This window comes from Pyxicephalus adspersus, chromosome 7 (assembly GCF_032062135.1).
Source record: "Pyxicephalus adspersus chromosome 7, UCB_Pads_2.0, whole genome shotgun sequence".
NCBI classification, from domain to species: Eukaryota; Metazoa; Chordata; class Amphibia; order Anura; family Pyxicephalidae; genus Pyxicephalus; species Pyxicephalus adspersus.
In genome coordinates, this window is record NC_092864.1 from 46,107,865 (window position 1) to 46,122,042 (window position 14,178).

Sequence of the window (14,178 nt, forward strand, 5' to 3'; positions counted from 1 at the left end):
TGTAGATTCCAACCACATCTGGAGTCTTCACTTGTAACATGTCAGCAGTCTTTGACAGTCTTTATTACAGATAAGTGGACAACACAGAGGCTTGGAACTCCTGGTGGCTCAGTGGCTAGCAATCGAGCACTAGAATCCCAGGTTTGAACCTTGATCAGCCTGTATTTGGAGTTTGTTTGCTTTCGCCATGTTTGTATGAGTTCCCCCTGGGCACTCTGGTTTTCGACCCAAATCACCAAAAACATTCTAGTGAATTACCTGGCTTCATCCATGACCATGGATTTAATAGGAATCTGAGGAAAATGTCAGTGCATTATAAATAAATAAAGTGGTCCTGAAATATTGCTAAGTAATAAAATAATGCTTTGCATTGGACAACAAATTATAGATGTGTAGGTGACTTATTTATTTATGTAAATATGTATCTCTCCTCCTTGGTGCAATATAGCAACCATTATCAACCTTTTTAACATAGGGGAACACTTTAAAAAATTTTCAGGTATTCAGGGAACCCCTTCTATAATTTTTATATCCAAAGCTCACAGGACATTAGTGAGTCATTGGGGATAATGGGCCTGATTTATTAAAGCTCTCCAAGGCTGGAGACGATACACTTTCAACAGTGAAGCTGGGTGATACAGCGAACCTGGAATGTATCTGTTCTAGGATTGAAAACATTTGCTAACAAATAGTAAATGATTTTAGGAAATCCATTCCATGTTTGCTGGATCACCCAGCTTCACTGATGAAAATGTATCTTCTCCAGCCTTGGAAAGCTTTAATAAATCAAGCCCAATTTCTCCTACATTGTTGGCCAATGAGAAGAATGTCACCCTTATAGATAGCTAAAAAGAACTGATTTGGAAATCACAAAGTGAACATTGCACATGGAACCCCTAGCAAACTCTGAAATAACCCTAGCTCAGAAACACTACAATACAGGAAATCCTGAGTATACACAGGTTTCTAAATATGATACTATTAGTATTAGCTGTGTTAAATTATTGGTATTTACCGAGAGATGAGTCACAGACAGTTGGCATTAAAATACTTCTGCCAGGACTATAATACAGCAAATACATTTTCTGGGTGTGACTTGTATGCAGGAAAGCCTTTCTTGGCCTTGTAAATGATTAACGCGTTTTGTTGGTATAAACAGTGTTTCATAATAAGTTGTGAATCATGTATCATATACGTCAGAGAAAATAAAGATTTCATATTCTGTTTACATAATCTCAAAGGGTTTTCCAGTATCATAAAGGCTATGCTTAGACCAGTGTCAGGAACATATGTTTCTGTGTGGCCTGGGCTTATAAACAGCTGCATTGGTTTTTGCTGAATCAGCATTTGAACAATTTATAGCATGTAACATCGAAAAAGCAGTTCAGGGGGATGAGGAAGTACACCACAGCCTCATTGCCAGTCCAAACATAGCCTCAGAAATAAATCAGTTAAATGGAAGCTTTAGGTTGAGAACATCACCCTTCTGTTAACTCATGTTTCATTTGTTTGTACATCATGCTCCTCTTCTGCACTTCATGCAAGTTGGCCTGGTGTGGACCTACAACATTCAATAACAATTGTTAGAAACAACCCTTCACCGAATCATTAAAGGACAGTCACTAACTGATTATGGTCTGTAGGAACTATATATATAAATATTTACACAGTCAGGGTTGACTTGGCCCACTAGAGAACTAGAAAAACCACTAATGAGCCCCAGTGATATGTCCTCCAAAATTAGCTTTTTTGTGCCATGTAAGGCCAGCTATCTGGCCTTCCAGTAGTCCCCTATTGCCAGGTAAGGCTCTTTGCCCTGGTGGGTGTTAGGTCCCCAGTCTGTACACAGTCAAAATATGTCAGAGGACAGATTCATTTAGTCCACTTTCTCCTGAAAACTTAGAGGTATGTTTAGTTGCAAATTGCACCACACACCAACGCTTAGAATACATTTGCATGACAAGCAACATCTAAAAGCCTGCAGTTTAATTATTTGAAATTCTCAGGCAAAAGGTTAGGTGAGTAAACTAAATTAGATAGATAAATGTGAGGACAAAGGTCTGTGGTAACTGGTAAATCATTCCTTTTATTTTGGTTTTTATTTACGTATTTTGAGGTTTTTTTTCCAGGTTTTTTCAGACTCAATACTGATTTATGCCAGTTCAAATGTAGATAAAAGAATTGTCAGGCTAAGTTCAGACAGGGGGAATAGGTGTTCTCCGATGGCTCCTGGTGGTAGCACCTTTCCAGTGGCCCCAACCTTGTGAACCTATTTTATAGTGGGGGAAGCAGGTGATGCCGAACTGCTTACTACTCCCCCTTTTCATTACCATGGGCAACCACAAGAGAGATGCTACTAATATGATCTAAAACGTAGAAATATTTTCCTTATTTTAGGTCCTCCACTCTCTTCTTCTCCTCCACTCCTATGTGCCTGCAAACCACCAGAGGACCTTACACTAAGCGCATACATTAAAGAGCCAAGAGATCAAATGGAAATTTAGACACGATAAGAGTTAGAAGACAACATGTTTAGGGGTTACACAGACCTTCTTTTTCAGAGCTTTGGAGCAACTGCATGCTGAATAATAGTGCTTTAGTTATTTCCAAATAGTGTTGGCTCAAATATATATGTAAATGTTGACCACAGAGCAAAATATACATTTATTTTTTTTTAATACGTTTTTTAAAATTTAAACAGTTGGAAAGAGGTCTATACATTCCCATCAAAGGCTAACAAGTTTGGTATGTTTGTGGTATGCTAAATGTTATTTTGGGTAATCATACCAATAATACCATTTAATGAGAAGCACTTATGGACCAACAATACCTCTGTTTTTGCAACAAAAACTAAAAGTTATGTAAATGTTTAGTTCAAAATATGAAGAACATAAAAGAAAAAAAAAGCAGGGGATTCTTTCTCTTATATTCAGTTTTCTGCAACAACTGACCCTCACTGTCTCACCCATCTAAGAATAGGTGTTTGTACCACATACACATAAGTCTTGAGTTGTAAACTAGTTTTCTTTGTTATATCTATATAACCACTAGATGTAAGCGAATGAGTGAATGTGGGAAACAATGTCCCACCACTTTGGATTACAAAATGTAGCTCACATATAACACTTATTAATATTATTATTATTATTATTATTATTAATAATAATAATAATAATAATAATAACAATAATAAACTGTATTTATATAATGCCAACATAATCTTCAGCGTTGTACAATAAATTAGGGTTGCAAATGACAAACAAATACAAACAATGACACAGGAGGAGGGGAGGATCCTGCCCAAAAGAGCTTACAATCTAAGGAGTCTTTTGAACCAAATATAATTACATATATTCATACAGTAATAAACAAAATGTTGTCCTTTACCATATTCATACCCTAATTGAGAAACATTTTAGTAGCAAGATAATATTAAAATCTGAAATCAGGGGTGGGCAAACTTTTTTAGTTAGGGGCCACAATCTAAAAAAAAATTTGACAGAGGGGCCGGGCCGATGGGAGAGTGGGCAGGGTTATGCCATCATGACACCACTAAACCTGATGCCATAATGGCATAACCCTACCCACTCCCTCATTGCAGATCTGAGCCTGTGATATGGGAGTGGGCGGGTTGTGTGCAGGGACACAGCCCGCCCACTCCCCCATCGCAGGCTGCGATCCAGGGGACGTGTTCCGCGGCTCTGGTCGGTGCGCTCCCCCCAGTGGGAGTCCTTCTCCTGACCCTGCTCAGAGCTGTGGACCACCCAAAGGGCCAGAGAAACATCCCTATTGAGCCGTATATGGCCCGCGGGCCATAGTTTGCCCATGCCTGTCTTAGATTAATTTTAATCTTTTGCCCAGCCTCATCTTTGTTAGGCTGATCTGTGTCAGCTGAGAAGCAAACAGTCATAAAATGTTTCAGTGCAATATGAACTAATACACTGAAACTGAATAATGAAATATCTTTATAAAGAATATGGGAGGGGTTATGACAATAGCAGGACATGCTGTCCAATCAATTATAGTAGCTATTTGTAGTAATCATACCTTGTCTTGTTAGGCAACAGATATGACTAGTAGCACAATGTGTCACAATGTCATACAATAAAGCAGGTCAGCTACTTCCTCAAACTCCAACAGAAGGAAGCTGTCAAACCAACAAGTGTGTGTTTTAAGTTCCACTCTGCAAGAGATCACATCATGTAAGTACCAAAGACCGAAATATATTTCATTGTGTGCATAAGTCAGAGATTTACGGATGCATCTTTTTATGTTTATTGTATTTTTCATATTCTGCTTTACAGTATATATATAAATAAATATATATATATATATATATATATATATATATTATATATATATATATATATATATATATTATATATATATATATATATATACACACACACATAAACAACAATTCAGCGTTTTAATTTCTCTTGTCTCAATAATAAATAGGTACTTGGTCTCATAGAAGAAGAGTTATTTTCTCCATGAAAAGACTTACTTTGTCCCTGTAGCTCCCAGGACATATAGAATCTGTGTGTCGGCTGGCAGAGAGGTTGTAGGATAGGTACTGCTTCCTAACACCCCTAAACTATTTTCTTGGATGTGACGCTACATGTAGCATCTCACCCACTGAAGCCCATAGAGAATGATTGGAGGTGGCAGTGAGAGTTTCATTCTGCCTGCTACAAAATGTGCAAAAGCTGCTTCTTTAGGAACCAGCACAGTAGTGTGAACAGCTGAGTGGTTGGCAAAATGTCAGCGTTCAGGAGCCACATGGGTATGCCTGTCCTCATCTCAACTCTAAACATAATAGAGATTGCAGTATGATCAGTGGGACTCCTTAGTAAGCTTTATTATGACCAATAAACCCACAATCCAGGTAAATACTCAAAGCAAACACAGTTGTAAAATTATTTTATGTGTCAATAGTTAGTATTTTTAGCAATATAGTTCTAAGATTGCCACACAGTACAGCCAGGTCTAATATAGATTGGCTGTGCTATTTATAGGCTGATATAGTTTAGATAGAGACTATTATATACTAGAGTAACAGTGGAGCAGGAAAGAAAAAAGAACGGTTCAGAGTGGCATGAGTTCTAAAGAATAATAATTTATTTCCAATTAGTTAACATAGGAATATTTATAATACATTAGTTGTGAATGACTGAACAGCATCAGTCCTTTGTTAATAAAAGTTGTGGTTGTCAATGAAGATCATAGTTGTTCATGTAGTAGGATCGGGAATTCAGGGTACCACCCATCTATAGTACTGCCTGCACATTCTATGACACTTCTGGAATGTGATCTGAAAAAAGAAGCCCACCTTGAATTCATGGTCCCCTTACATGAACAACCACAAAATAGATGGCATTTATTCTACCTTTGATCTGGCTCAATAGAGGTCAGTCCTAATATACCCTAGTGCTACACCTGTAAAGCAACAAGTCCTGCTGAACAGAACTCTTCCCCTGCAGAAGCATAATACTCTATGTGCGAAAAATATTTATTTTTTATTAATAATGGACTGGTGTAATTAGGTTATTCACAACCAATGTATTATAAATATTCCTATGTTAACTGACTTGAAACAAAATATTATTTCTCTAACACAAATTCCACTCTACCCCCTTCTTTTTTCTTTCCTGCTCCACTGTTACTGTACTTACATATTTATGCAAGTGTGTGGCAGAATTGATAATCAATGGATTGTTGTCTATTTGCATGTTACTACTATTACATATCATATATTACAGAGCTTCATTAATTTGCATCCTATATCTAGTGAAGTTTGGCTTTAACTTGGAAATAAATGTTTAATTTGTTTAGTTTGTTTCTGGCTAAAGACTGATAAAACCCAACATTGAGTCATCTAAATCTTAATGGAAATGTTCCTACAGTTATGAATGTGTGCATTACCAGAAACATTGAAAAAAATCATATTCCATGTGCAAAAATAATTGACCATTTAATAATCACTATTTGTAGTGTAACTCTCAGCATTACTTGGCATAATTTTTATGATTTATTTAAACAGGTGAAACCACAAGTGTGTAGTTAATAGTGCACTCTCTCAACAATAATGTGCAATATTCCTTTTTTATTAATAAGGCTATTTAATAGCATCAATAACTCCTGTTGTTAGTTTATAACTGCTGTGCTTATATTAATTCATTTGAATTTCTACTTTTTTAATAGGATGTGCTAATCAAGAAAATATTGACAATGTTTACATTTGTGCTAATTTGTGTAGCTGTCCTGTATATCTGGTGGTGGATTAGAGATGGCTCAAGAATTTCTACATTCACAGACAGATATGTTCTAATTACCGGATGTGACACTGGTTTTGGAAATTATGCTGCACGCTCATTTGATAAATTAGGATTCCGAGTTCTAGCAACCTGTTTGACGGAAAATGGAGCTTGTCTCTTGAAACAGGAGACATCAGAACGACTTAAGACTGTGTTACTCGATGTGACAGATACTAAGAGTGTACAGAGAGTTGCAGAATGGGTGAAGGAGGTAACTGGGAGTCAAGGTAAGCTGAACCCATGTTACCCAAAAGAGTGGTTCAGAAATTATTTTTCCCTCTGTGGACTCACCTATTAATCCCACTTGTAACTTGTGCTACTTTTATTCTAATGGCATTCCCATTTGCATGACCCGACACAATAATTAATTATCCATGTCCATCCAAGTGTAAGCAGGCCGAAAAGTAAAAATCCATATTTTGCAACCCATTTACCATCTAATCCTATATAACTAATATTTCATTATCTATGAAAAATGTTAAATTTTAATTTTTAATTGGTTTCCAATTTCTCTTCCATGGTGATATGATCTACCTACTGCTATACAATGCAGTGCTGGCATAGTTGCCCACTGTGTGCACTCATTGCTACAGGCGGCCATGTTGATACCCAGTGTGCCTGCTTTAAATTCTGTAGGATTCATCATCTTGCTCTGGACATGTATCTGCCTAAATTATGGAAATTTAGGGACTAGGTCTTCTAACACAGTGGTCCCCAACCTTTTGCAGGTCGCGGACCACTAAAAGCATGGACTCCGGACTGCGCATGCGCGGGGAGCCGTGTGTCACTCAAAGGTGAACAAACTTCCCCCCCAGAGTAACGTCATAATGCCATAACCTGCCCACTCTCTCATTGCAGGTCTGAGCATGCGATCGGAGAGTGGGAGGGTTGTGTTCGGAGACACAACCCACCCACCTCCCTGAGCCTGCAATATCTCTGGGAGACATGGTCTGCAGCTCTGGCCTGTGCACCCCCCAAGCGGCATCCTTCTTCTAACCCTGCTGGTGGGTGCACTGGCAAGAGCCACTGTCAGATGACCATGGCCCACTAGGGGGCCGCGGACCGGGGGTTGGGGACCTCTGTTCTAACAAAGTCCAAAACAAAGGTGTGGCTTTGGGTTCTCCTCTTCCGTTCCCATGGCTCACCGCATGGTCGCATGGGCAATACAAACAACCCAAAAACCTATTTAGCTGGATTTCATTGCAAATATGAAAATGATTTATTTCTGTAGTGAAGCAGTAGTGTAAAGCTTGTGTAGCCCTCAAGCTCATGATAGAGGATTAGTTTTCCCAGACAACCTTCAGACAGGGCAGAAAAATTCACACAGGCTTGGTCCATCTTCGGTCTAAGAGTGTCATCTACATCCTAGGCTCACACTAAAGGCCTCGGTAGTCAATGTTTGTAGTCTGAAATTTGTGCAGAAACTCACCGTTGAAGTAGTTTACCCTCTTGGGACAGTCCCAATATCAAGCACATGTGGGCCTATGTCTAACAGCATCCTCCAGCAATTCCCCATCTCTAACAACTTCTCCTTTAACATAAAGTGTGTCACAGACTGCAGGAGGCTTCTTCTTTCCCTCCTTAGCAGTTCAAGATCCTGGCCCACTCGGCCAAGGACCCCTGGGCCATCCAGCCCCAAGGTCAAATCTTTAATACTCCATGGAAGTAAACACAAATCTCTCTCTTTTCCACATGTTTATCCACTTTTGAATGCCTGCCTCAATAGACGCAAAACACGACAACCAGCAGACAAATACATACTTTGAGCTAATGGCTCGGTCTCCCTAGAACAAGAAACTCTTACTAGTAACATTAAAATTGGCAAACCAATCACTTTCATGGGAGAACCAAAGCCCAGAACAATCCAGAAATATCTAGACCTACACCCCCACCTAAAGTGGCTTATCACTAAAGGGGTGCTACACCCTAGTTTATATCAGGCTTTAAAATCTCCCTCCGAATTCACATTACTTATTTTCCTGATTTCTCCTGTTACTGCATAGTAATTTGTGACATATAGCTACTGCTAACCTTCCCTTTTAGATTGTAAGGATTTGGAGCATTGCTAGTATGTTTTTTTTTAATTTAAACCATACATACCTATCCTCATTCTTCACAAAACTGTTAAATAGTTAACACTAATATTAATTCTAACGACATAAATACCCAAACATGTTATATACAAAGTCACTACAAATACTTTAGTCATATTTAGTCATTCTCCACTGTATGTGTCTCATTATTTTTTGTTCTCCTTTTAGGTCTTTGGGGTTTAGTAAACAATGCTGGGGTTATGGGTACTCTGGCTCCCATTGACTGGCTTTCTATCGATGATATTCGAGATCCCATTGAAGTTAATTTAATTGGTTTAATCCACGTGACCTTGGCTATGATTCCTATGATTAAGAAAGCAAAAGGTCGGATTGTCAACATTTCCAGCGTTGGTGGCAGAGTGGCTGCTAGTGGTGGTGGATATTTCTGCTCCAAATATGGGGTTGAAGGATTTAATGACAGTTTACGGTAAGTTGTCTATTTAGCTTAAAGGGAATTTGTCACTAGTGAATATTGGAGATTGATGCTGCTGGATCATCATTTTGGGAATGATAGTTTTCTTTGTTGCCATACTGATAGTTTTGCTGACTTAAAACTAGTATAATGTGTATAGGTTAAGAGAGATGGAATTCTGACATTTGCAAAACTTACTTCTTTCAGACCTGTGACTAAAATGTAGTTAAGTGATCTAGCCAGACACATAGTATATTTAGAAGAAGGCCAGAAATGGCTGCCCCCATGATAAAGTCACTGTAAATGGTAACAGTTCTGATGGAAAGGACTTGTGTTAGAGGCATCAATTTTCTGTTTAGTTTTACCAGGAATGGCTGGCAATAAAATACAAATACAACAATGTAGGTTAACATTGAAATGGCAAATCCAGGTGCATAAAATATACAATGCATAATTTGCATGATCTTTCAAATATAGTTGAAAGAAGGAAGTCCAAATTTATCATTGACATGCGTATTGATGCTTCATCCCTTCATCCCTTCAGACCTTAATTATACAAATGGTACAATAAAAAATGATTATTCAAAAAGTTTAAGGAGGCCCTATCATAACATTTTAAACATTATTTAAAGATGGCTTCCATCTTTACCGTCATGGTGGTAAAGACTGAACGGGAAACCCACAGCCTCCTGGGATACTTGCGTCACATATCTCATGATATGTGGGCTGCTCTTTAAGCACATGGGCGAGGATAGGCATGTATCAGGCAGGTGTTTCAATGAAAGACAAACTGCACATGCAAGAGACATGCATACAAACCTATGGACCTGCAGTGTGGTTTGCCGCTCCTGAGTACAGAGCAGCAGATTGCTGTGCACCCTGAAGTGACTTACTGTACAGTTAGCTGCAAGTCTAAAAGAGCCTTAAGCCTTAATTAGATGTGCAATAGCTGACACTGGAAATGATCTTTAGTAATTGTAACAATATGCACTGTATATAGTTGTATTCTGTTTTTCTGGTCTATGAAGAGAAGAGGGACAAGTGGGAAGTTCCGCACTGGGTCCTGTTGGTTATTTAGTACCCAGTATCAGGATTGATCACTAAACAATATCCGGTAACAGCTATGCAAATGCAAAATCTAGTGTATGTACAAAGCTAAAGAAACTCAGTGCATTTTGGGCCGGTAATCAGTTATTTGCCTGTAATTGCAGGGTCTATATTGTTAAATGGGTAAATGTGCATGTATAGCAAATATGTACTGCATATATTTTTTTGCCCTGTAACACATATAAAGGTTTCCATTTTCAGGAACTCAGCGATTAACTGCTTGTTATTAGCTTCTAATCATATAAAATAACATTTGTATTTCAGCTGAACTAGACTACAAAAATCTATAGACTATAATACCATTTGTTTTATCTCTGTAAAGGCGAGACATGAAGGCGTTTGGAGTAAAAGTTTGCTGCATTGAACCTGGTCTGTTTAAAACACCTTTGTCTGATCCACACAAGGTTTTACAACAACGTACCCTTATCTGGGAGAAACTTTCTGCCAGCATTAAAGAAGAGTATGGAGACAATTATTTACAAATAGGTAATTTTTGGAACATGAACTGCTGTATGTGTATGCTTGCATGTCTATGTGTTTCTCATTGGGTGTGTGCACTAGGATGCATTTTCCGGTGTTTTGCAAGAAAACAACCATAGGAAAATACAAAGGGCTGTACATTTTCAGATGAAAATCATATTGGGTTTTCTTTGTGTACATTTAAAATATGCTAATTATCTAGTGTTTTTGACATTAAGTGTGCTATGTTCCTACCATTTTAAAAATAAATGGCTGTTTTAGTTTTGGTCCATTAACTTACATTTTCCATATACGGTAGGTTCTTTGCTATACGGATTGTTCTATGTGTCTAAAACACATCTATAAACACCAAGTATGGTGTTTATACCAAGTATGGTATTGCCAGTGTAGAAATCCCATAAAAGACAACATCTAGATTCTAGAATATGGGGTTATTATTTTGGGCACCAAATAGAGAAAAAAGTTTGAGGTACAGCAAAAAAGTTAGAAAACAATGCAAAGATAAAAACTCTGGATACGTTTGATAAAGGATATCATTTTTTATTTTGGTTTCATCTGAAGGACTGTACATAGGACAAAAGATCATTAGTTGGGGATACAGCAAAAGAACAAAACATAAAAGGAACTTTTGCAGCATAAGTGCTTTTTGCAGAAATATTATTATTTATGCAAACAATCTAAAATTGAAGAAAAACTTAAAAATATTACATGTGTGTATAAAAACATAGCTGTTTGTATAAGCTGTTTGCAACTGTGCAGGAACAATGCTACACTTAGGATTCTTTATGACCAATTGGTTCTAGCTTTACAGACCTGCAATCATGGACTTTCCACACCTCTCTCCTGGTATGTCATTTTATTCCCATGTAACAGTTTAAGGTTTGTTTAACCAAGCCCTTATATTGGTTGTTCACCAAGCCCTGATAAAGGGGAACCCTAATTAAATAGAACTCCCAAAAGAATCTATGTGTTGATCTTGTATGTTCTGCTTTTAGTGTTTTCCTCCTTGCATACACAGTCCCTATATGGCCATGGCCTTTTCTGTAGTTATAAACATTTTACATCCTCCTTTGCCTCTTTTGTTTGGGTTTTTAGCATCCAAAAAGTCCTAAAAAGGCTGCATTTGTTTACATCAACTCTAAAATGTATTACCATAATATTATATATAAATGATATTTTTTCCTGTGCAGATGCTGCAAAAAAACAAAAATTAAACCATATCCGAGAAAGTGACCTGTCAATTGTTGCATGGTGTATGGAGCATGCTTTGACCAGTCAACATCCCAGGACTCGTTACAGTGTTGGAAGAGATGCCACTTATCTCTGGATACCATTATCTTACATGCCAACATTTGTTCAGGACTTTGTCATACTGAAAAACAAAGTGAAGATCCCTACTACTGGTGCAATGTAAAGCTGCGTACACACTTCCAATTTTTATCGTTCAAATTGAACGACGAACGAACGACGAACGATCGATTGGGCAAAAACCGTTCGTAAAAAAAGTAACCAACGACGCCGACGAACGAGGAAAGAAATGAACGACCGGACCGGTGGATCGGATTGGACAACGATCGTTGACCATCATTCGTGTGTACGATCGTTCATTGATCGTCCATGGTCTGAGCATGCGTGATGAACGAACGTTCGTTCACTTCCTGTCGTGCACGTCACTTCCTGTACCGCTCAAACGATCGCATCTATTGTGTGTACAATATCTACGAACGATCGTGTCGTTATCTGTATGTACAGGATTGGTGCTATACGATCGTTCGCAGATATATTGCAGGATCGTTCGTCGTTCGTTTACCAACGATAATAATTGGAAGTGTGTACGTAGGTTAACACTTCCAAACACAATATAATTATACTGTACAATACATTGTCCAGTAATGCAAAAAATCCAGAAATGCAATACAGAAATTCATATTTTTAATGTATTTTGTTTAGATATGTCAGTGTGGTTACACTATATCTTTGACAACACATTTTTTAGTTTTGGGAGTCTGAAAGTGTTGCTGGGGAGATTCACTTCTCTGTCTATTTGACCATTATAAAAGGGACAGATGATAATGACAAATCTAAAATCACAATTAGGACATATGTCATGACTAATGTGTAAAAGGGAATTTGGAGAGTTGGCCTCTCAGTTTTGTAGGAATCCCCCAAATTTAACAAAAAAAGCAAACAAAAATGTTTTTAATCCTTCCTAATTGATAAAAAAAAGTTTTAGCTATCAACATGAGTGTAAAAAATATCTCCTGAATAATGTGAATATGATTACCAGCACATGATACTTTAAATACATTAGGGTTGGTTTTGTTGGTTTCCTAAAGGTTTTTAGGAAGTTCATGTAACTGGAAAATCACTATGTAAGAAATAATTTACTTATATACCTAATATGGATTTTTACTAAATTCACTAAGCTTTGTGAATTATCCCTTAGAATGGTAAAAAATTTTGCCTGAACAACCTAAACACCTTTAGTAAATAATATTGTACAATATGCATATCCTAACTTTTATATCCATGGGATTATGTTATCTGCTGATGTAATGTGTGTTTTGCTTCTTATACTATGATTAATGACGTCTTCTACCTCAGTGTAATAATTCATTAAAATAAATTCATAAAAATAAAAGTGTCACTGCGTGAAATGTTTTAAGCCAATTTATCCCCTTGGCATGTGCCATTTCTGATCTCAGCTTCCGAAAATCCTGGTTATCTGGCTCCACAATCCAATGTCTGTTGTATGTTTTTCAAGTCACCAAAATATAAAAAGTATGGCTTAATTTCTTGCATACTTGTAATAGGTAGGGGATAACTAGATGAGCAACACATAAAAAGTTGACTATTGCCATCCCATGTACTTCTCCCATTGTGGCACCATATGTATGTTTCCCTTATTTTAACATTTAGATGGATTATTGGTTACTAGGTTCAGTTAGTAACTTACCAATTTTTATTTGTTCAGTGTTTGCAGCCTGATGGGATTATTACAATTCACTCAATTGCTTGGTTGGTGGTCCCTTTTCCAAGCCCATAGGATGAAGAAAGAAAACTGAGAGCATGGCTAGATTTAGGCCTTCTATTCGGCACAGAGGGGGATCTTATTTAAAAAGGGAAAGGAGTCCAGAGGAGAGAGCAAGACGTGACAGTTGGAGAGCCAAGAGAAGTGCAAAGCTAGGAAGTGCTGGAGATGGAGAATTGCAAATATGGAAGATAACTGTCCACTGCTGTGTGTAGCCTGTGGTGTGAATATTGCTGCTGGGGTTATTTATTTGGGGGTCATTGCTTTGGATGTTATTGAAATGGGTTTTTGATTTGGGGATTATTGCTAAACTAGATATTGCTAGCCCTAATGACTAACGACATCCACTAGACAAAAATGGGCATTTTATTACAAAAAAATGTTTATTAAAAATGGGCAGTTTATTACAAATGCATTCCACAATTAGCATTCATTTATTGTAATAGCAACATTTTAGATGGTTGTTTTCTTGTAACCTTTTAAAGACACAATGTCTTTTTATTCATACATAAACAAAAGTAAAAATGTTATTACTTTGCTTTATTGGTGTTCTTCCAACACTTTACCTTTTATCGGTGTGCTGAGTTAATCCATTACTGAGTATACTTTACATCTAAATTTTAATACACTATAAGGGTCTATTATAAAATATTCATTTGAGTAGCAGAGTTAAAGCTGCACTGAGCAATATATATGTTGACTAATTTCCTGCTTATGTGTTAGCTTTATCCTGTTTGC

The 14,178-nt window shown here is 37.4% G+C and overlaps 1 protein-coding gene across 1 annotated transcript; it reads left to right on the forward strand.

The window, feature by feature from the left end:
• The first annotated feature begins 4,080 nt into the window (after positions 1-4,080).
• On the forward strand, positions 4,081-13,050 carry DHRS9 (dehydrogenase/reductase 9). Its single transcript, XM_072418287.1, has 5 exons — positions 4,081-4,202; positions 6,205-6,544; positions 8,579-8,837; positions 10,252-10,415; positions 11,600-13,050. The coding sequence occupies exons 2-5, from the start codon at positions 6,232-6,234 to the stop codon at positions 11,821-11,823; spliced, it is 960 nt and encodes a 319-aa protein (XP_072274388.1). The 5' UTR covers positions 4,081-4,202; positions 6,205-6,231; the 3' UTR covers positions 11,824-13,050.
• The last annotated feature ends 1,128 nt before the right edge of the window (positions 13,051-14,178 follow it).